This window comes from Puma concolor, chromosome B3 (genome assembly GCF_028749965.1).
Source record: "Puma concolor isolate L17-30 chromosome B3, mPumCon1.1.hap2, whole genome shotgun sequence".
In the NCBI taxonomy this organism is placed as follows: domain Eukaryota; kingdom Metazoa; phylum Chordata; class Mammalia; order Carnivora; family Felidae; genus Puma; species Puma concolor.
This window is the reverse complement of record NC_141672.1, coordinates 148,725,717-148,748,429: the sequence shown is the minus strand read 5'-3', so window position 1 is coordinate 148,748,429 and position 22,713 is coordinate 148,725,717. Positions and strand designations below refer to the sequence as shown.

Genomic DNA, 22,713 nt, shown 5'->3' with positions numbered 1-22,713 from the left:
AGCTCAGCACCCCCGAGAACACACTGCTTGCTCTCCGAGGGGCTCCGGAACGCAAGCAAGTGCCACCGCTGTGGTCTGGGGACCCCAGACAGGGGATACAGAGCTGTCACAGGCTGTGGTTCTCCACCAGGCCCTACGAGATCTTCACAGATACCTGCCTCCAGAAAATGAACTCACAAATCAAAATCAGGGACCGTACGGCCCCTAATGAGCCCCCGTGAGCCAGAGTCCACACACGTAAACAAACCACTGATTATGTCCCCAAGAGTCTGATTGTTTTGTCTGAAAGTCCTACTTTTCCTACCAGTCATCTCTCCCGGCAGCAGGCACAGGCGCTCTCCCCTCCCTTGGCTCCTGAGAGCCAGGAAGGATGAAGCCTGAACCCCAGCCTGGGGGCTTCTTAGCAGCTCTGTCTCTCAGGGCAGCTCACACCCTCCCTGACTTCCCACCCGGCTGCCTATTAAAGCATCAAGGTCAGTCCCTAGCCAGCAGCAGATGGCTGGACTTCAGGTACTTCCCCAAAAGTACGACCCGCAGGGCTGGGGAGGTGTCCTGGACCAGACCTTCCGGAGTCCTGCACCCCCGGCTGAAGTGATTTCTGCTTGGCAGGGAATCTGAGTTGAAGCGATTCCACTCTTCTTCTGGGACCTTCCGCATTGGATCTGGAGGCAGCACGGCTCAGTCCTCGGGCAGGTGTCAGGTGCAGCCGACCAGGCCGCGGGGGCCTGAGGGCAGGGACCTGAGGTTGGGGCAGCGGGGGCTGGAGGTCAGCGGCCTCTCCCGGGGCGGTGGGAGCCAGCAGCGCCCTTGGGTGCCGAGGCCACAGGAGGGCGCTCTCTCGCTCTTGCAGTGCATTTCCATCATGACCGCCCCGGGGCAGCGGTGGTTTCCATTTCTGGACACCGCGAACCTCTGTACCCACACTTTCCTTTCTGTCAAGGCCGCGAGACGCCTGGGATCAGGTGTACGGCTTGCTCCAGCAGGGACACAGCAAGTGCATTTACCGCCGGGCCTCCTAGGTTTCCTTCCTCACGTTTTGTTTGCCCCAAGTCCTTCCGCGCTGGTGACCGTATCTTCTCTGGTCGCTCTTATACACGGGGAGCAGGCTGCCTAAGTGGCCTGTGTTCTGGTGGGATATGATCAGAAGGGTACCTGAACGAGCAAATTCATACGTGACGTTGCTAAAAGGATAAGCCTGGGAATCATCGAGATGGGCTTCCACGAAAAAAAAAAATCTAAGGAAATACGAATGCAGCTCATAGAGGTTGTCACGGCCAGAACACGTCACACAACAGGGCAGGACACGAGGCTTGGAATCAAATGACACCTGTCAGCCTGTTTCCTGTGTGGCATCAGACCAGGTACTCGGTCTCATCAGCTGTAAAATGGAAATATCAAGATTCACCTCACAGCGCTTTTGCAAATATTTAATGAAGTCCGTGCCTCATGGGCCCAGAATGCTGTGCGGTGCCCAGCTCATTCGGGAGGTAATCGCGCGTTCCCCCCATGGATGTCACGGGCACTCCCGGGGGCCTTTCTGTCAGGGGTGCAGACGCTGTCCTTTAAGGGCCTTCTTTGGAAATGCCCCTGGGGTTGGAAATATCCACGGCTAAGCAAACCACCTTTATCGAGTGGGGATTGCTTCTCAGGACGAGAAAACATTGGAAACCCACGGAGCCTGGAAAGGCAACGTGGTTTGGAGACCTTCCTGAAGACGCAGGAAGGGGACCCTCCAAGGAAACTTTGCCGAAAGGCAGACGCTTTATAAAATCTTGGGTGGGGTTTTGCCACGACTCAGGAAAATGCGTGATAATCTAAGATGAGAAAGATTTCCTGGAAGCAAGAGAGAAGACTGCTGAGTCCAAGGAGAGAGCAGACCGGGTGCTCGGAAATCAGCCGAGCGATGCGCTCGGTCTCTCCCGGCTCAGACCGCTGCTAAGGGCTAAAGCGGAGAGAGAGGGTGTCAGGCACACGAGGGGACAGAGAGGCACCCGGCTCGGAAGGAGGGAAGACGCGGACAGGAGACCGTGTCTGCAGGTGGGAAGGGCTCAGCCTGGGGCTGGGGGGCTCCCGCACGGCTGGCCGACACCTCACGCGTCCCGGAGTGCCTAGCACAGGCCTGGCACCCTAACGGGGGCTGCCGGGCCCCTCGGGCAGCTGTTTGCTTCTAGCATTTTCTTTCTGGGCTCCTTCTGCCACTGGATGGGTAGAGAAGGCTAGAAGCCCCCTCCCTTCCCCCTTCTCCTCTGAAACTGGCCATCACTGCTGGTTACAGGGTCTCCATTCACCCTGACTTCAGCTCCCCATCTGTAAAGTGGGCGAGTCCAGTAAAGACGCACCGATTCTGATGATTCCCTCGCAGGCCATGTGCCAGATGTCTGCCCCTGTGAGAAGGGGTCTTCAGCCCCTCCCAGCGTGAGCACGTCCTGACCTCGCACCCCACACTTCTTGGTGAGACCCCAGTGCATCACCCCCCTTCCCGGGGGGGCGCTCACCTTGAGTCCACCTGTCCTGGAGGCCACCTGCTGGGGCCGAGCCGTAGTGCCCGGGAGTCGGGGCCGAAGCAGTGGGACCTCTCAGCTCTCTGCGTGGCTGTGGACCCCCCTCTCCCGTGTCCACCAGCAGCCACACACCAGAGGGCCCGAACTTCCTGCCTCTTTGTCCCGCAGACCCCAAGTCAGGACCCTCCTGACTCACAGTCCGATGTGGGGACCGTGCCAGAAACTCAGGCTTGTGTGGGACATACACGGGGACTGTCCCCTGGCCGCCACGGATCCCCACTCGCTTCCTGCCAGAGCGGCAGCTGGGGGAGCCCGTCCCCACCCGGGGCAGCCCTGAGAGCCACAGAGGAAATCCCGACTCCGCCTGTCACCTCGCCCCCCATTCACGGCGCACGGCACCGTGTTGTTTACGAAAGCCCACCTGTGCTAGAAAACATGAGAAAACACACGAGGAGAGCAGGTGAACGAGCAAACAGCGTGCAACACGGTGGACATACGCTCGCCGAGGATGGAAGGACCGAGCAGGCACCAGACGCTCGCGGCACAGTCGGCACGAGGCACAGGAACACTCAGTGTGAACGCCTGGCCACGCCCACTCTGGCTCTTTCCCCCCATCCCCGCCCCCCGGCCTGGAAACACAGGGTGCCGGACGCAGCTCGCACTCTGCTGGCCCAGGACCCCGCTGTGGGGCCACCTGGGCCGGCTTGTCGCCGACCCGTCGGCAGGGAAGGCTGCTGGGGCCAGGGCAGGACGGTGACACCCTGTAAACCAGGTGCCACACCAGTGGCTCACTGTGTTCATGTGTTTTTTCATTTAGAAAATTAAAAGTAAATGTTTAGAGACAGAGCGTGAGCAAAGGAGGGTCGGAGAGAGAAGGAGACGCAGCATCCGAGGCAGCTCCTGGCTCCGAGCCGTCAGCACAGAGCCCGACGTGGGGCTCGAACCCATGAGCCTCGAGATCGTGACTTGAGCCGAAGTCGGACGCTTCACTGACGGAGACCCCAGGTGCCCCCGTGTCTCACTGGGCTTAGAACAGACGCGCTGCACCGTTCGACTGGCTGTGAACGCAGCTGCCACTCCCGTGCAGGCTGCCACCTCCACGACGCGCCCTCTCCCCCCCACTCAGCCCCACGGGGCGATCCATCGTCACCAACACACACGGGCCTTCCTGCCTCTGCACCTTCGCTCATGCTGTTCCCTCCTCCCAGAGCGCCCTTCCCCGCCACCACCCTCACGGTCAGCTCTGATGTCCCCTCTCAGGGGCGTCTTGCCCACTGCACCAGGTGACATCGCACTAGACGTCTGGCCCCTCCAGCGCCCCCCCGACTCTGTCTCTGACTCACGGCGGTGTTTCATCACTTCCCGCGCGCGTCTCTCACTGCAGGGTGAGCACAGAGCGCGTCTGATCGCCGCGGCTCCCACGTTCTCGCAGGACCGCCCACCGTGGCCGCTCCCCATGGAGCCTGGGGGCTGTGTGTCCTCGGCACGTCCCTTCCGTTTGGACGTTCCCTTCACTCTGTCACTATTTTCACCTTCACAGGCGACACCTCGCTCGCTTCTGCAGCCTCAAGAGGCGTCCTGGGCAGACGAGTGGGCTTCCGCTCTACGTTCAGCCTTAATCCCGCGTGATTTTAATTTGCTCGTGAAAACAGCCCTCCCTTTTGACTCGTTGCATCAGAGAGCACAGGTTGGGTCAGCAAGCTGCTGCGCTGGGCCCTCCGAGAGCGGGCTGACGGGGAACGCGGCTCAGGACGCAGGCTCAGGCACACCTGAGCTTTCCCGAGCGGGCCGTGGGAGGCGTCTACACTCACTGCAGGACCACCACCAGCTCTCTGCATGTAAAGGATAAACACGCACGTCCTCGGACCCCCAGCAACACAAATCCAGGAGGTATCGCCATCTCCCGCTTGCGAGAAGCCTGAGCTCGGAAACGTGACGTCACCGTCCGTCGTGACACACGGAGCCGGGGCTGGGGACCGGGATGCTGCCCTCACGTTCACACCTTCCTCGGGCTCCGCCGGCCCCCGCTGTGCCGTCACGGAGCTGAACGCCACCTCCCGGGGTCGCCCGAACGCTCAGCAGACCTCGCGCGCACGACCCTGCCTGGGCTTCCCCGGCCCTGTGCGCACAGAGGCGCCTTCACGCCGGGGCTGAAGCACGCGCCTGAGGCCCCCGGGGCGTCAGGGACCCGCGGGCCGCCGCCAGGACAGGGCAGGAGGAGGGTGAGGCCAGGGGCCGGGGGAGGAGCAGGCCCGGTGGCCAGGGAGGTCGGACGGTGTGACCTGCGGCCCCCTCGCCCCTGCACCTGCTGAGACAAACACCGCGGCTCCCGAGGCCCGTGTTTCTGCAGTGTTCTCGTTTCGTAATTAGAAGAAGAAAAATAGCCACTTGAGGAAAAAAAAGGCAGCACGAAGCTTCACCTGTGCCGTCGTTTAAACAGCCTGCCGCGAAAATCCACATTTTATGAAACAGAAACTAAGCCAAAGCCATCGTCCAAACAGACGTTAAGTCAACACCAACAAGCAGGCAGACACCCCCAAACCGCACAGACGCGGCCCAGCACCCCGGGGAGGCCCAGCGGCCGGCCGGCCCGGTGCCCCTGCTGCTGCCCGGGCCGCGAGCAGGCTCCGGCGGGCACTCACTTGATCATCTGCGGCACGGTGACCTTGGAATTCTCCTCAAACGCGTTCATCATGAGGCCGTTGCAGCGGATGTTGTCCACACACTGGAATCAGGGAGGCCCAGGGTCAGAGCCCGGCCGCCGCCAAGGGGGTAGCCGGCGTGCCCAGCCTGACGCGGGGTCCTCGCGCGCCTGAGGACCTGAGCCGAACTAATTGTGCCCCGGGAGGTGGGGGGGGGCGGGACTTTCAGAGGAAGGTTCCTGTTCCCTGCACTGCCCAGCCCAGTGTCTCCACCCCGCTGCTCTTAGGCTGTCTTCAGCTCTGCCTCTACCAGCAACACCAAAACTCAGGGCACCTGGCTGTGGACAGAGTTCCCCAGAGGCATGAGGGGTCCCGGGGATGGGCTGGGGGCCCTGACGCCTGCTGGGATCAGCACTCTTTCCTAGTGTCTGGTTTTCCGGGTTTCTCTGGGGCACACTGGGCTCCCAGAAAGAGCACACATCTACCACACGGTACCATCCTGCCTCGTTCTTCCGGCGTTTCCGGACGGGCAGCAGGCCAGGGAGCTGGGGGAGCGGGCGGTCGGGGGCGGGGGGCCCGGCATTAAAAAGAGCGGATCCCCAGCTTTGCCGTCCGCTGCTCCCTCACCCCGCGGAGGGCAGGCCGCAGGCAGACGGCCGGGGAGGGGTTCCTGGCTGCAGGGAGGGGCTGTACTAACCCACCGCCTGTCCTGGAGCCCAGTGCGCCGACAGCCTCTTCCAGACTCCCATGTCCCAGACTCCCTGTCTGACTTCCAGACAGACTCTGCCTGGTCTCACGGGAGTCCGTGGCTTGCCGGCTCTGCTCACCCCTCCCTGGAAAGCCTGCGCTTTCCCTGCCTGCTGTGCTCACGGCCCTAACGCTTGGGCAGGCCCGATGGAGGCCAAGGCGCTCTGTGTAGCTGACCCGAGGCCGTGTGGGGCCTTTGGTCTCCAGCACCCCTGGGCTTAGGATGCTCAGACTTTTCTGTGCTTACCAATGGCCCGCGGCATGTGCTAAAATGCACTTGCATCCGGTAAGTCTGCTGGGGCCTGGGGGCAGCTCAAAAACCTGGACTTTTAAAAATCACTGTAGCACGAGACCCAGGTGCCAAGGGTCCTCCTCCCACTCTGCCAACGTGAGGGCAGCACTTGGAGGGAACTCGTGTCTTTTCCTGGAGCACATGGAGCCCGTCCCCCCCACTCTCCTCCCCTGCCACTCCTAGGAACAGGTGACCCTGCTCACCTGGCTGATGTCACTGGTCCACGCCGCCTTCTCCTGTCTGGACGAGGCCACCAGGATGACTGTGAAAGGCGGGGAATCCTTGGGCTCCACCCCGATCTTAAAATCCAAGTGGTCTATGTCTTGGCTGGACCCTTTGGCTTCCGGTTGGCAAAACACAGAGTTAGCATGAGCGGGGTCTCTCTGAGTCGGGGAACCTCTGACAAGGCCCTGTCTGTCTTACCCCCTGGAGGACGGTGGTGGAGGGAGTGGGCACCTGGCCACTCGCTGTATCAGACATTCTCCCCTGCACTCCCGGGGGGAGGGGAGCCCCCTCGAGACGGACAAAGCAAGGACCTGGGCTGAGAAGCAGCTTACAACACGTGGGCGGTCCGGCAACAGAGCTGTGGGCACCCCCCTGCCCTTGTCACATCTCGGGGTAGCTGAGGTCACGAGTGATAATGTCCTGGAGACCCCCCGCAGGGCGGCAGCGAGGCCAGGACGAGAACGGCCTCGGGGCCGGGCCCTCCCGCCATCCCAGGGTGGTACCAGGCGGGGCTGGATGGGGAACTTCAGATCTCGCACTTTCGCGGCCCCGACCAGACACCGAGCTCAGTGTGGGCCTCCCCAAGAGCAAAGCGCCTTCTCTGCATTTTCGTTACTGTTCTCCACCTGGGAGCTTCCTTCAAGTCTTGGGAGCTGGAAGACCGAGCTCACAGTTTAGGATGCCTTCACTGTGCCCTCGTGAACTGGGGAACCACTTGGTGGAACGACGCAGAAGCCCGGCTCTGTCCTGCGGTCGCTGCGCGGCCGTGGGGGGCGCCCTTCCCGCCCCAGACGCGGACGCCCCCGTGCACGTCCAGAGACCATGTGGCGTCGGGGCCCCCGTCCCTTCCAGTTGGGACCCTCCAGGATTTCAGGGTTTCCTGCTGGGCACAGGGGAGCCTGTTCCGTGTGGTGACGCGGGGAGGGGATGCTGGTGGGTCCTCTGAGAAGCGGGGTGACCGCCTGTGAGCAAGGGTGCTGAGGGGGGGCTGCACAGCGCAGGGCCTCTACCTCCCTTGGCCCCGGAGGGAAAGTGGCTTTGGGGCCTGACCACTGCACTGAAGCCTGGGCTTTCCCGTGGCCCAGCCGAGGCCACGACTGGAGAAGGTTCCGCGGCAAAGGACGCTCCAGACAGACTGAGCCTATGCTTCCCGTGGGGGTTGCCTGGCTCGGCTCCAGTGGACGTGCAGGGAAGGCACAGAGCCCTGCCACCGGGGCTGACCGGGGGCACAGGCCTGAGTGTGTGTGGACGAGGCTCCTGGCGCCTGGCAGACCCCTAGCCCAAGCCCCGGGCCCGGACCAGGATCCAAGGTGGCTCAGCCCTGTTCCGGGGCACCCCAGTCTGGGGAAGGGTGAAGACACAGGGTCCTGTGCCCCGGGGGGGGCAGTGAAGAAGGGACACGAGGACCAACCTTAGCCCAATCAAGTGACACTAGTGACCCCACCCTGTAACCGAAAACAATGACCCCGTCCCCCAGGGAGCCGGGGAGGGAAATCCCACAGAGCCCTTCCCCCACAGCTGGGCAACCCCCCTTGTGTCCCCCCCTGCTGGTGTCACATGTCCCCACACTTCCCACTGGAGGACAGAGCAGGCCCAGGGCCTCTCCGGCCTCTCGTGCGTGGCGCCCACGGACCTGTGCGTGGGGGTGCTCGGCAGACCCGTGCGTGGCACCTGTGGACGTGCTCGGTGGAGTGCAGTGACCCCAGACTGAACGGTGCCAACCACTCAGGGGGCCCGAAGAGTGTGGGAGGAACGGGAAGCGGACCAAGGCCCTCCCACTGCGGGCCCGGCTTCCCTGGGTCCAAGAGCGTGCGGCCCCCAGCCCTACCTTCTTCCTCCGTGCTCTCTGGGTCCTCCAGCAAGGTGCAGTCGATGAGGGAGATGACCCCGTTCTGAAAGACAGCAGGGCCACCTCGAGTCACCAGGACACGGGCCGGTGAAGGGCCCCGGGACAGGGGCGTGGCACGGCCATACAAGCGCGAGGCTGTGTGCGTCACGTTCCGCGCGGGCACTCTGGTTCCCACGTGGAAGGACGTGCTCTTCGCATCGGGGCCCCCACGAAGCAGATCAGGCGGGACTGTCTCGGGGGCTTTCCAGGGACGAGGGTCAAGGGTGGGTGGGGCGGGGGCTGCGGAATCCCCGATTCTGGGCTGAGACTCCACGTCTGCAGCTTGGACACGGGTTTATCGGACTCCGCACACGTCTCGTTCTGATTTTACAGATGAGGAGACGAGATCGGAGACGGGGATCACGCCTGAGGTCACCTGGACCCTTAGAGCTGGGGTCGCAACCTACTGGTTGCCCGTTATCGGGGGCATCTGGGGCATCTGAGAGTGGGAGCACCTCCGCGCATCGGATGCCCCGGCACCGTGGTGAACAGGGACCACAGCCGCGGGTGCAGGATGCCGACGCCCCTCCCCGCCCCCAACAGAGCTGAGGTCCACTCCCCTCCCTGCCAAGCGCGGGCCGGACTCGGTCACCTGTGTCTCAGATGCTGTGCGCCTGTGGGAGCCACAGCCCCCTGCTTGCTCTGCGGGGGTCCCTGGGACCACGTGTTCTGGGGGAGCCACAGCAGGAAGGCTGGTACGGTGGGAGAGCTCAGCCTGGACTCCAGCTCGAGAGACCCCGGGCCCCACCGGCCCAGCCGGGGGCTCCAAGCTTCCTCACTCAGAAGCTGAGACCTTGGATGTGGGTAATTTGTCCCACGGGGCGGATAAGTGGGTAAGTAACGTAATAACTGATGGCGACAGAGACGCTGGCCACACATTCAATCTCTACACAGGTGTTTGCAGGGACGGCAGCCCGGGGGGCAGGGGGACCGGAGGGGGCATCGGGGTGTCCCCAATCCTGGGTTCTGCTTCTCGATTTGCTGCTCGGTGGCCTCGGGCGAGCCCCGGGCTTGACCATCTGTAAAGCCCCATCTAGCTCTGACGCGCTCTTCCTTCTGGAAGACCTTAGGGTAGTTTTACAGCTTGACCTTGAGCCTGTAGTTCAAGGACACAGACTCTGGAGCCAGACTGCCGGCCCGGGACCAAATCCCCGCTCTGCCGTTTGCGGGCTTCCAGAGGCCTCAGGTCCTTTATCCGTAAAACGGGGAAGTAACCGTATCGGCTTCGGCAGGTCGTTCCAGGAGTTGAGTGTGCGCACTTGGGGGAGCGTCTGGCCCACGGTAACGCTTACGCAAGGGCTCGCTACCGCCAGTATCGTTACAAGTTCACGACCACGTAACTGAAAGTGACGACGACGGTTACACGCCGAGCAGGTACTGCGTCCCAGGCACCACGACACGCCCTTGCTTCACGCTCACGGCATCCCCGAGGGACACGTTTTCACCCCCATCACGCAGATGGATTAACCGAGGCCTGGTGAGGCACCTGCTGGCAGGAGCGGGTGCTGGGACTTGACGAGCATCTCCGTGTTCCTTATGAGAAAAACTTTAAAAGCCCGAACAAACACCCCCAACCAAAATACGACAAAGGGAAAGACACGTGCTTTCAGGCAGCGTCTCCAGTTCGACCTGCCCCGCTGACCCCCGCCTGCAGGAAACGTCCCCCCAGCCCGACAGAGATCCTCAACCGAGACTCTGGAGCTAATGAATACAGAGAGCTCTCCCTGACCCGGAATTCGGTCGAAACTGGAGCGTTCGCCGTAAGCTGACTTCCCCTCGTGCAGCCAAACGGCCGATTTGTGCACGTGTCAACATAAGCGGTGCGTTCCCCGCAGCCACAGCATCTCATAGCGTCTCTGTGCGTTCTGGGCCAGGCATCCCGGGTCTGGAAGAGTGGCTTGTCCGAGGCTCTGGCTTAATCGAGGGCACCTTCTGGCCTTTTCTAGGCCGCCGCCGCGTGTTCGGACCCGAGACCCTCCGAAGCGCGCTTCCCTGGGAGACCGCGGTTCACAGGTGCTCTGCCTCGACAGGAAAGATGTGCCCCCACCGCCAGCTGCTTGCGCCTCTGCAGGGCCTCTGGTGAGGATGGTCACCTCTGCTTTGCAGACAGGGAACTTAGGGAGAGACGGGCAGGGGCAGTTCTGGGCTGTTCCAGGCTCCCGTGCGTGTGAGAGACTGAGTCGGGGCCAGGTCCTGAACTCGGGGCAGTGAGATAAGCAATGTGCCAAGCTGGGTGCAGGCTGACAGCAGGTGGCACCTGAGTAGCCACGAAGGACAGGAAGGCGGTCTTCCAGGGGAGAAAGAAGGGGACAGTATGAGCCAAGGCCCTGTGGTCTGTGAAGGAGCAGGAGGCGTTTGAGGTGCTGATTCCCCGTCACCTTTGCCCTCTGTGACTACTTAATTGTCCCAGGGAGGCGGAGTGCAGTCCCCCACGACCACACTGTCGAGTTCCCCTCGTTTGGGGAAATTGCAGGGTCAGCACATCCGTGTGGGGGGTAAGTCTCCCCCTGGGAAAACCACCTCCGCGATCACGGCATCCCCCTGCCAGCGAGCGTTCCCCCTTGCTTTGGGGACAGGCCAATCAGCAGACTGTGTGGGGTCTCCTGCAGGGCCGCGGGGTCCCGAGGACGGCCCTTCGTGTCTGCTCTCCTGCTGGCACGTCGTGCCTGGGATGCCCCGCGAGCCGCTGCGCGAGCTCCTCCCGAGCGGAGGCTCTGGGCGCTGCTCCGGCCTCAGCAGGTGCCGTCCTCCACCTGGCCCCTCACATGCACACACGCGCACACACACGTGCGCCTCTCAGCGGTTTGTCTAGACCCCCGGGCCCTCTGCCCTGGCACCAGCGGTCGGGGGCTCCTCTGGGGGTCCTGACACGCGCTCCCGTGTTCCCCATGATTTCTCCAGCAGAAAACCCGGCTGTGTCCAGCTCTCTCTGACCCGCCCGTCAGACCAGCACACACGTGTGCACTCTCGTGTGTCTGATCCCCGGCCCGCCGTCTGGGCCCCAGGTCAGGGTCAGCCGGGCCCCCGTGGTGGTGCCCGCCACGAGCCTCCGCAGCCCCCGCAGCCCTCACCTTGGTCAGGTGCAGTTTCCCGCCAGAGCCCCTGGTGCAGATGATGAGATGCTTGGAGAACAGGAAACACTGTCGCTCGCCCTCTTTCTTCAGGGACAGAGACCCCAGGCGGCCCCTGGTGATCTTGCCCTTCTCAGACATGGGCACCTGGATGAGGGAGCCTGTGGGTGGAGGGCAGACCCTGAGCCCACCTCCCAGAGCCACGCCCGCCGCCGGCCAGCTCTCAGGTGGGTCACGATGCCGGGAGGGGGGAGTCCCGGGTCCTGGTAGCAGGTGCACCCCGGACGTTCTCTCAGCCCCGTCAGCCAGTCCCTGCAGGACCCCTCGGCCCCCTGCCGGGGCCCCGGCAAGTGGAGGAGCCTCCAGGACAGGTCCCCCGTGGCGGGAATGCAGGGCTGGGTGGGGGTGGGGGCAGCACACGTGGGGAGCCGGCTCTAGAGCAGAAGGGTCAGCACCAGGCACGGCCCCGCGGCCACAGCAGACACGACTGCTCAGGCACAGCACGCCGGCCCCGTCCCTGACACCGCGCGCGGGAGGCCACTCCCGGGCAGGGCCATCCGGGGGAAGAAGCCACCTGCTGCCCCTGCTCCCGCCCCACACGTCCCTCCTCCCCCTCCTCCCCCTGGGCCCTCCTCTGCGCTCCCTCCTCGCTCAGCTCGTTCCCTGTGGCTCCGAGTGCCGCTCCTCGGCGGGAAAGCCCCTGCTTTCCACCTCGTGAACTCCTATTTGTGCTTCCCTCCCAGGAAGGCCTGCCCGACTCCCCTCACCCTGCCTCCCGCCCCGTCCGGCGCTGCCTGGAGCCCTGTCCTGCGTCTGTCTCCTCAGGATCCCCTGCACCGTCCGCTCCTGGAGGGGGGACCGGCCTACTCCCCCTGCCTGGTTCCAGGTCCAGCACAGCCCCACGGGAGAGGAGGAAGCACTTTGCTCGGGGAACAGAGCAGGTTCCTGGTCTGCGGGGACGCTGCCCGTGCCAGGAGGGGCCGTTCTTTGGCCACCGCAGCGTGGGCCCGGTGCCGCCCAACTCAGGCAGGGTGGACGGGGGAAGGGCACGGGGGTCACACGGGGCCTTAGAGTAAAACTCCAAGCCGAGGACACCTGCAGGGCCAGCTGCCCAGGCTGCAGGAGGCGTGGGCAGCTCTCCCTCTGGCCAGAGAAGCCCAGGGCCGGACGGAGGGACCTCTGACGCGGGCGAGCACGAGCCGGTCCCCACGGGACGTGGGCTCTGGATGGGACAACCCTCAGAAGCACCGAGGCCCCGACGTCCTGGCACCAGCAGCCAGCCCCCCGCCCCGCTGGCCCTCCGTGGGGCTGCACCTCCCAGGCGAGGAAAGGGAGCCACTGTGAACGTGACCGTCCCCGAGAGGCCGAGGACACGGGCACTGAGCCGCACCGCCTTCCTCGGGGCTGGGAGCGCTAGATTCAGGCCTGTCCGCACCTGCCCCTGTCCTCTGCTCCCTACTCTGTCCCCAGAACGTGGCGTCCGTGTTCACGGGGACACACGACAGACCGGGCCGCCTGGGAAGGAGTGCGTTCCCCTCTGGGGAAAAGGAACCCGGAGGCCAACGGTGTCTGTGTCTGCAGGTGTGGGTACGACGTCCACAGGCCTCCAGCGGCCCCGAGACGCTCAGCAGACATGCCATTTGGAGGTGTCCCTGGGGCTGCCGGGGGCGGGGGAGGGCAGGGCCCGGGGGACGTACCTTGTCTCACGAAAGTCTGGCTGGTGTCCAGCAGGATTTCACAGCCTTCGATAATCATGCGCTCGATGGCTAGATTTTTCCGGATGTTCTCTGTCTCGCTCACTTCGTCATGCATTATCCTGCAGGGACAGGAAATAAGTCAGAGGCACAAGGAGGGAACGGCCAGGCCTTTGGCAGTCCTAGCAGGAAAGGCCGGCCCCTGGATTCTCTGAGCCTGCAGTCACGAAGGGGGAGAGGGCATGCATTTATCGAGTGCCCGCTGTGTGCAGGATGCTTGACAGGCACGATCTCATTTTATTCTTCTGGAAACCCAAGGAGGCAAATGTTCTTATTTCAGAGAAAAGGAAATGGAGATTAACAATTAGGAAGCAAGTGTGTCTGATCTAAAAGTCTGACCCACGTGGAACAGATGGCAGACTGTGGAGGCAGATGGGAGCATAGCAAACGTCCCTTGTTCACTGTTCCGGCCCATGTGCCCCTGCTGGCCTTATTTCCATCCACAGGACAAACCATGTTCACCTCTGCCTCAGGGCCTTTGCACTTGCTAGGCTTTCCTTTAATGCTCTTTATATGGTTGTTTCCTTAATGTTGTTTGGGTTCTGGACTTAGTTTTGGGGTGCCAGCAACCCAGCTGGCTCAGGGGAAGCCTGACTTGAGTCCACAGGCTCCGGCCCATCAGGGAGGGAAGCAGGACAAGCCGGCCATTATTCTGAGACTCTGGGCGTCTCTCCTTTGTCCTGTTCTGACCGCGGTGGCACCCATCCTCTCCAGGAGGTGGCGCCATTTACCTGCTTTTAAATAAGCTTTGCAGAAAAGGGGGCCGTGAGTTTCTGGGGGGTCAGGAAGGTGACGGGTAAGTTTGGAGAGGGGTCTGGAAAAAGCACCCACGTACTCCACGAGAGGCACAAAGCCCCATTTTGTCTGATTCCACAACTAGGAAGCCAAGAGAGAAGGTCAGTGCGTGTGGTTTACAAAGTCCGAACCCAAGACAGCGGGAGGGGCGGCCCGTGGAAGCTGCACGGTACTGAGCGGTGAGTCCACGCCTCTGTCCTGAGCTGGCCGGAGGGGAGGACCCTGGGGCGAGGACGGGGGATGATGCACTCCACGCGCTGACCCTGCGTCTGGCGCACGGCCCGCACTTCAGCAAAGGGCAGCAGTCACTGACCACAGGTCACTGAACGCGTATTTCTATCCGTTGCATCTTCTGGTTATCAGACGGGGCATGTGGCCTGGGCCTTGGTGTCCCCGCGATGCTGTCCTCAGAGCCCAGGCCCCAGCCCTCCTCCGGGAGGGACCAGTGGGGCTGTGCTGGCGCCCCGGAAGGGATTCAGCAGCCAAGGGTAACAGGAACCTTTTTTTTTTTTTTTTTTTTTTTTTTGTTGAGGGTGCGGATTCTCCTGGGAGAGGGCTGTATTTAGTGAAAAATAAGGGGTGATAACCAAGTAGCGAAACTGGTCTTGTCGTCAGATAAACGCGAGGTGCAGCTGATCGGACCGTGCCAGCCCGGGGCCGGGGTCTGCTTCCGGGCGCAGGCTGCACACGGCTGGAGGTGGTGCCTGCTTCTCTGTGAGCCCAGCCAGTGAGGGCAGGGCCAGTCCTGGGGAGGGGTCTGTGAGCACAGCTCAGGGGGGCTGGAAGCTCTCCTCAGGGCCCCAGGCAGGGTGGGGGGGTGACAGGGCTGTTGCCATGGAGACAGGAAAGCTCCCTCCTGTGCGGTTAGGGCCTCGCTCAGGGCCCAGGGGCAGGTCACTGGCTGGGACAGAGGAAGAGACGGCCAAGTGCTCAGGACGACGGGGGAAGGGAGTCGGGGTCTCGGCCAAACACCTCGACCTGCATGTGCCCCCTGGACCCCTGCCTGCACAGGCCGGGGTGCCCAGCAGTGACAAGGAGCCTCGCTGCCTCACGGGGGCCCCAAGGCTTCTCCTGGGGGAGGAACGTGCAGGGACAGCTCCCTGGGACTTGATAGGACGAGGTGCCCACTCCCCAGTGGTTTTGTCTGTCTGAAATCACGCCCTGAGGACACCCTCACCCCGCCCTGGACCAGCCCGTCCTCCCTCTGCCCAGGTGGGAGCTGTGGCCCGGCCGGCAGCCCCTCGTCAGCCTGGGGAAGCCTCTCAGGGCACGAGTGGTTGATGGGGCCCAGGCAGGACGGGGGCTCCACACCCTGCGGGCCGAGCCTCCTTTGCAGGGTTCAGGGCCCCTTCGGTCTGGGCTCCAGGTGGTGCAGCCCCTGGGGCTCAGCCCTCATCCCTGGTGGTCTCACCAGCCTCCTGACAGGCCCGTCTCTGAGCTGGCGACCTCTGACCCCCAGACACAAGTGCCCTGCCCCCTCCTGTGCCTGCCTCTGTGCCATCCGTCTGTCTCAGGTCCAGCCCAGCCCCAGGGAGATTCCAAGGAACAGGAAGGACTCCCCCTCAAACCGCCCTCCGCAGTCTCCGTCCTGGCCACCGGCAGCCCCGGCCTCCAGTCCCTGCGGCTGCGCCTAACTCGCCAGAGACACCTGTTGGTTCCGCCTTCAAAATGCACCTGGAATCTGAGCCTCACCCCCCACCCCCACCCCCACGGCCACCATCTGCCACCGGCCACCATCATCTATCTCCTGCCTGGGTGCAGGGGACATACGGGAGCCAAGGCGTTTGGCCTGAGACCGATGCCCAGGGTCCCGGGAGAGGGGTCAGCCCGCTCCTCCACACTGGCCCCTTGGCTTCTGCCCGTGCAGAAGGCGGGCTCCCCGGCTTTGGAGATGGGGCGCGGGGGGGGGGGCGGGGAGGGCCAGGTGTGGGGTCGCTGACCAGAGTCTCGGGCACATGAAGCCACGGGGCTGACACATTTACGCTGGAGGACAGAGCCAATGGCCCCTGTAGGTGCCCTTCCCCGGACCATCCACACCGGGCACACACGGGCCACGCCATCCTGCCCGGTGCCCGCTCAGGCGCGAGCGTCGAACCGTCAGTCTGCTCGAGGGGCTCTGCCTCCCGCTGGCGTAGGCTGAGCCCCTTCCTCCCAACCCTGACCTGACCCTGACCCTGACCCTGACCCCCAGCTTTTACCACCTGGGGCTGGAAGTTCCTGCTGGGGGCGCCCAGGGCCAGGCTCACCTGGACAGCTCCTCCAGCTTGGATTTGGCATAGTCCAGGCTGTTCCGCTCCACGTGCTCATGAGGGGTGTGGGCCAGGAGCTCGTGCAGCGTCAGGATGTACCTGGGAATCTGTGGCGGGAAGGGGCAGGGGGCAGAGGCAGGGATGGGGAGACAGGGACAGGGAGACACAGAGCAGTAGCACAGAAGGACAGAGAGAGGAGGAAAGAAGGGCCCTCAGCCGGGAGGACTCCCAGGAGCAGGGCTGGGGAGGGAACTGGCTGCATGCACTCTGTCCCTTGCAGCGTCCCACGGAGGCTGGTGGGCTCGGGCCCCGTGGCAGGGCCTGCACCCGCCCAGAGAGCCCGCTCTGCGGCGCTGGATGGGGGGTGCGGCCAGGGTCAGGGGCCAGCTCCCCATCGCCTGCCCCGGGCAGCCCCCACGCCCTGCAGGGCCAGGCCCCCTCCTCACTGTGGCCGCACTCGGCCACATCCCCCAAGCACCACTTGGACCATGAGGTAGGTGAGGAAGGTATCCAGCACCTGGAACACGGGGGAGGTGACCTGGAACACGGGGGAGGAGGGGAAGGCGTCCGGCACCTGGAACATGGGGTAGGTGAGGAAGGTCTCCAGCGTCCTCTCCTCGCAGTCTGGCTTGGCCTCGTAGTGCTTCAGCAGCTTGTCGAAGTCCCGGTTCTGTTTGCAGTGCGCCAGGATCTGCAGGCTATACTGGTGGTTCCGCACGAACTCCTGGTAGATGTTCAGCATGGGCAGCAGGATGTCGAACAGGTCGGCTGCGGGGAAGGCGGGCTCAGCGGGGGGCGGGGGGCCGGGGCCCGGCTCAGACCCCAAGCCCGGGGGTCCCGCCTCGGGGTGCCACCGCCCTATCCAGGGCCGGACGGAGGGGCGCCGGGGCCACCTCCGAACCGCAGACTCGTGGAGACGGCCCATCTGGCGTGGCCCCCGTGGGCCAGAGGGCCAGCAGCGGGCTGCAGCGGGGGACCCCACCCCTTTGGGACGCCGCACACCCTGACGGCTCCCAGCTGGGAGGCCTGCCTGGAAGTGCTCTCTGCGGAGGGACGCGGCCTCGCCCAAGTCATGCTCGACCCGACGGCGGGCCCGGGTGGGGTGTGAAGGGGGGGGCCCCCGCCTCAGTCTGTGACATCTCTGAATCACCCCAGCTCTGGAGTTTCTGTGGGGTCGGCCGAAGCCTCCGCTGTAACTGCCCCCTGCCCTGGCTCCCTCACCATGTCACACGAGGGCTCCCAGGAGGCCTCCCTCCTAGCCTGTCCCACCTGTGACACAAGTGATGGCCGAGGTCGCGCGGGGACTCTGTGGCAGACGTGGAAGCAGGTCTCCTGACCGCATGTTCCACGGCTTCCTGCCACACCACACACCCACCCGAGCCCGTCCCATCCCCCACGTGTCCCTCCGTTCCCGTCTTTCCAGACCCGCTTCGGTGAGGTGGGTCCCCCGCCGGCCTCCTGCCCTCCCAGCCCTCTAAAGCCCAACCACTCTCCCTAGATCTCAACACTTGCCGGGTGGGATAGACCTGCCGAAACCGCTGCTGAACCCCGTTAAGAAAGAAAAGCATGCGTCCTGGTCATAAACTCTGGGCAGGGGCTGCTGGACGGGGCATTCCTCTGCCCAGTGGACGGCATCCTCGACTGGGAAGGACGGGAGGGGTGGCCCCCGTCTGTCCAGGCTGCTCTGATTTTGACCTTGGGAACAGTGGGGGTCTCTGACTTGAGAACACAAGAGAAAGCGCCTGCCCGGTCAGAGGCGTCCATGGCCCGAGGGCGGGGAAGCTTTGGGTCAGTAATGCTACTTTCGGAAACTGATAGTAAGGAGAAGTCGTCAGTGGCAGAGATCATTATTTCTGAGCCAGCAATGGGCACCGAAGCATTACGCACCCAGCAAAAAGGATGCTTCCAGAGTAAGAAAACACTGGTGCTGTGAAGTTAGGCAAAATAAATCAATAAATAAAAATAAAAATAAATAAAACGGCAAGATTCAGAATCTAAATTCAGTATGTTTGCAATTATGTAAAATGGGGGAAAAAAACCCAAGATCTCTGCATAGAAAAAAAATTGGAAGAAAACACACTGAAATGTTTATAGCACTTATCTTTGGAAGGAGAACGATGATTGATATTTTTAAACCTTTTCTACTTTTCTAGATTCTCAAATTTTCTCAAATGGGTACATAGATATTATTTTTAAAAGGGAAAAGTACAGAAGTACCTAAAAATACGCCGTTTCCTCCTAGAAATGCAGTTTTTGCCAACACGTGTGTTCTCTTCTCCCTCTGGGGGCTTCGGTGGGTTTCTGGGGGGGCTGCTCCAGGACGGAAGCACCACCGGCCCGGACAGTGGCCCCGGCGAGGGCCCTGGGGGGAGGTGGGCGGCCGGGGGCCCTGCGAGGGCCAGCTACTCACCCAGGACCAGCGTGGGCCAGCTGGAGATGCGGGCCTTCAGGCCCTGGTAGAAAATCTGGTGCAGGAACATGATGGTCTCGCTGAAAGGGGAAAGCGCGGGGTGAGCCCCGCCCCGGGGCGGGGGGTCCCTGCCCCTCCAGGGCGCCGCGCCCCCGCCCCAAGCCAGCCCCCCGAGGACCCTGCGGGGCTCTGGGAGCGAGCCCCTTTCTCCCCTGAGACCTCAGCGCAAACACCGTCAGCACGGGCAGCGTCACCTGTGGGGCCTGGTGTGGGACGAACACCAGGACCCTTGTTAAAAAGCAATCGAGAATTTCGGCCTCAAGTGGGGGCCGCGCCCCGGGAGCCTGAACGCTGCACTGGCTCCCGGCCTCCCTGTGCCCGCAAGTTCTCACCTGCTGGGAGAGCCCCCTGGGGACCCCTGGAAGAGCCCAGGGTCACACGGGGGCTCTGGTGGAGTAAAGGCCATCGAGGGATGTACAGAACAGGCTGTGGCCTCAGACCCACAGGAAGCACGGCTGCACTCTGCCTAGGCCCCTTCCCTGGCTGTGTGACCTCGAGCCAGACGCCGAACGTCTCTGATCCTCAGGTCTTTCACACAAAACGTGGAGGTGCGACGGGACGCACCTGCCACTAACGGGACTATTTCGGTGTGGGGGGGGCACTCAGTCACCGCTCACTCTCCACCACCCTTTGGGGCAAAGTTAAGGGAGCAAAAGACCCAGTGTCCCCAAGCACCAGCTCCGTCGCCCCCTGACGTGCCGGGGGATGTGCGCTGTGCTGGCAGCTTGGTGCTCTCCAGGCAGCCACACTGGCCCTGGCTTCCCTCCGGCACCCCCTCCCCGCCCACGGCTCTGCAGGCAGCTGGCCCCAGAACACAGCCCAGTCTGTCCTCACAGCTTGTCTCCTCGGGGACAGACTCCTGCCTCCTCCTAGAGGCCCTCCCCCCAACCATTGCTCCCCTCCCCCTCCCCCCGGGAGATGCGCAGGGTCTCCCCAGAGCATCTGGGGCTTGTCCTGAACCAGATGGGGAGTCCCGTAGGATGCTAAGGTCGTACACCCGATTCTTGGACTGGAAAACAGAGGCCCAGAGAGGAAGAGTTGGGGCAGCCGGAGCCTCTGAGCCCCGCTTTCCCTCTGCCCGGAATGTTCTCTGTGTCTGTGCTCTCTTCTCGCCCCCGCCCCCTTGTTCTGCTGTTCCAGGCACCGGGTATTTTCCCCCAGGGGGGGCTGGTGCAGGAGCTGTCCCCTCTCCCAGCACCACGTGCCCTGGGGTCTCGCTCCGGGGTGGAGGGTGCTGAGGGGCGCAGGGATGTGGGGAGCAGGACGTGGGGTACCCCTCATGTATAGAGGGGCTCTGATAGGCAGGGGGCTCTGTGACCCCGGGGGGAGAAGGAGGGCTGGGAGGGAAGTGCAGAGACAGCGGGGGCAGGTGGGGTGGGGGAGTCGGGGACAGAGACAGACACTGCCTTCAGGCTGAACAGCAAAGCCCATGACCCCATTATTCCCCCGAGACACACAGACTGGAAGGGAAACGTGGCACCGGGGGAACATATCAAGAATCCACGTAGAGGACACCTGAGTTCTCATTCTGAGCGTGGTCATTAGGGAGACCTGACTGTCATCTCCCTGAAGTCCCACGAGAATGGTCCCCCAGGTGTAGGGACACACGGATCCCCGACCAGAGACACCCTCAGGTATGGACACACGGATCCCCGACCAGGGACATCCCCAATGTGTGTGGACACCTGAACCCCCGATGAGAGACACCCCCAGCTGTGGGAACACATGGATCTCCGGCCAGGGGCCACACCCTGGTCTGAAGTCATTTTTTATTTTTAGGCAAATGCCTACAGTGACTTTTGACAGGGCTGGTTTCTGTCTCTTTGTGGCCCCTGAACTAGTCTGTTGAGTGTACAAATACCAATTCCGAGAACCTTCAGGCCACATGTGAAGACCCTTCGGGCAGTTCAAAATCAAGAGACTGACCCAAGGGTGTGTGAGAATGCACGAAGGGAAGACTGTCTGATTTGAGACAGAAGAGTGGGTGTTAGGGGACTTTCAGGGGATCTTGAGGGAGCCTGGGGGCTCTGGACTACCTGGAGTTGCCACAGCAACCCTCAGGGGAGCCACCCCCAGGCACCTCCAGCCGACAACTGCTCAGGCTGCACCGAAAAGGAAACGCACCTTCTGAAAGTCCAGTACTGCACAGACCTCTGTAGTAGCATGCTGGGAACGTCATAAGCTGGGACTATAAAAATATAGCTGACAAAGCATCCATTTTAAAAGTATACACTGTGAGAATTTCACCTGTAATCTTACTACCTAGAAATTACCATCGTTTCCCACCTGACAGGAAAACAAAATTATCTCATTGTGCTTTGATTTGCTTTTAAAAAAAGCCTTGTTACGTTCAGCAAACACTTCTCCTGTGTATCGGCCATCTGAATTCCTTCTTTTGGGAATGGCCTAGCCGTGTCCAATGACTCTTTCCTCTTACTAATTTTTTTTAACGTTTATTTATTTTTGAGACAGAGAGAGACAGAGCATGAACGGGGGAGGGGCAGAGAGAGAGGGAGACACAGAATCGGAAACAGGCTCCAGGCTGTCAGCAGAGAGCCCGACACGGGGCTTGAACTCACTGACCGCGAGAGCGCGACCAGAGCCGAAGTCGGACGCGTAACTGACTGAGCCACCCAGGCGCCCCTCAATGTTCTTATTTTAAAATGCTGTTACTTATATGTGTGTACGTCTTCATTTGAACTTGAAGACTGGCTTGCTATCCTGCACTGACTGGAATTACGTTGCATTTACAGAGTATCTTGGATGAACGCGGCAACTTTACGACACAAAACCTTTCCATCCAAGGGTGGCCCACTCTCTGTTGTATAGCCTTCAAGCTTAGGAGGATTTTTAGATTTTTAAGTGGTCTGGAAAGAACCAAATAGTATTTCACAGTATGGGAACATACGTGACACTCAGTTTAGTGTCCATAAACGGAGACTTAGGGGAACACAGCCACGTCCATTCATTCGTGGATCGCCCATGACTGCTTAGTTTCAGCACAGACCGCATGGCCCACACGGTCTAAACTATCTGTCTGGTCCTCTACAGAAAAGGTGTGCTGATCCCTGGTCCACGTGAATAGTGTCCCTGAGCTGTGCAGTGCGTAGCTGGTACAGCTGTACGCTATGGCCCTGAACTCACCCACAGCAAGCGGGACTCAGACACGGAGTAAGTCATTATTTAAGTGTGATGGCTGCCACCGAGGGCAGCACAGGACCCTGGGGACACATAAGCAGGGACACAAGCCGATGGTGGCAAGGGATACGGGGACGCGAGCCAAGGAAAGACATGGAGGCAGAGTGGAGACACCCGTCCAGGACACAGGGTGGGAGGCGTGTTCAAGGAAGAGGCAGTGACCTGTCTGCAGGATACACCTGGGAAGAGCTCCTGGTACCCGGCGCCCCACCGGAGCCCAGAAGGCGTGACTCACCCAAGGCCAATGCGAGGTAAGTGGGCGGGGCCTGGCCCCTGCATTCCCACCCTGCCCTCTGCCCATTCATGGCCAGTTAGCTGCCTCTGTTCAGCACATCCCTCCCGCGCAGACGTGGCTCATCGATGGTGCACACGCCCCGACCCCCCAATCTCCTCGACCCGGGACTGCAGGCAGCCCTGCTCCCCAGTCACAGCGGCCTCGGTGACAAGCCATCTGTCACCTGGCGGGATGCCCCTGCTCACCGGCATCGCCCGTGGTGCCCGGCACCGGAGGCCGGGCGTGGCTTTCACCACGGAGAAACAGCGCCAGTCTGCAAGCTTGTGGTCTGGCTGAACAAACCTGCCACACACTTTATGTGAAAGATCTCTCCTCCCTGGCGGAGAGGCACAGCGAGCCCCTCCCCGCTCTGCGGCATCCTCCCGATCGCCGACCTGCGTGCCCAGGGGCGCTCTCTTCCCAAGCTCCGGCCGACGACGCTACCCAGTCAGCAGCGGGGTTCTAACGGGGCTGTGCATTTAAGCCTGAAACTCCAGCAGAAAGTGATGTGCAAAATGTCTTCTGGTAAGTGGGCGGCCTCTGCCTTTGGCCTGTGAGACACCGACCTCTGCGCTGTGGTGGGAGGCAGGGGCCCGAGGCTCACTGG

At 62.3% G+C, this 22,713-nt stretch overlaps 1 protein-coding gene across 2 annotated transcripts in view; it reads right to left on the bottom strand.

The window, feature by feature from the left end:
• Positions 1-22,713, bottom strand: part of RASGRF1 (Ras protein specific guanine nucleotide releasing factor 1) — a 98,424-nt gene that overhangs the window by 30,337 nt on the left and 45,374 nt on the right. For both annotated transcript variants that reach the window (XM_086711767.1, XM_086711766.1), the window contains exons 6-13: positions 18,575-18,654; positions 16,739-16,932; positions 16,162-16,271; positions 13,064-13,182; positions 11,367-11,527; positions 8,236-8,299; positions 6,386-6,522; positions 5,144-5,226 (exon numbers count right to left, since the gene is read on the bottom strand). In XM_086711767.1, coding sequence (XP_086567893.1) covers positions 5,144-5,226; positions 6,386-6,522; positions 8,236-8,299; positions 11,367-11,527; positions 13,064-13,182; positions 16,162-16,271; positions 16,739-16,932; positions 18,575-18,654 — 948 coding nt within the window. The remainder of the gene's footprint in view (positions 1-5,143; positions 5,227-6,385; positions 6,523-8,235; positions 8,300-11,366; positions 11,528-13,063; positions 13,183-16,161; positions 16,272-16,738; positions 16,933-18,574; positions 18,655-22,713) is intronic.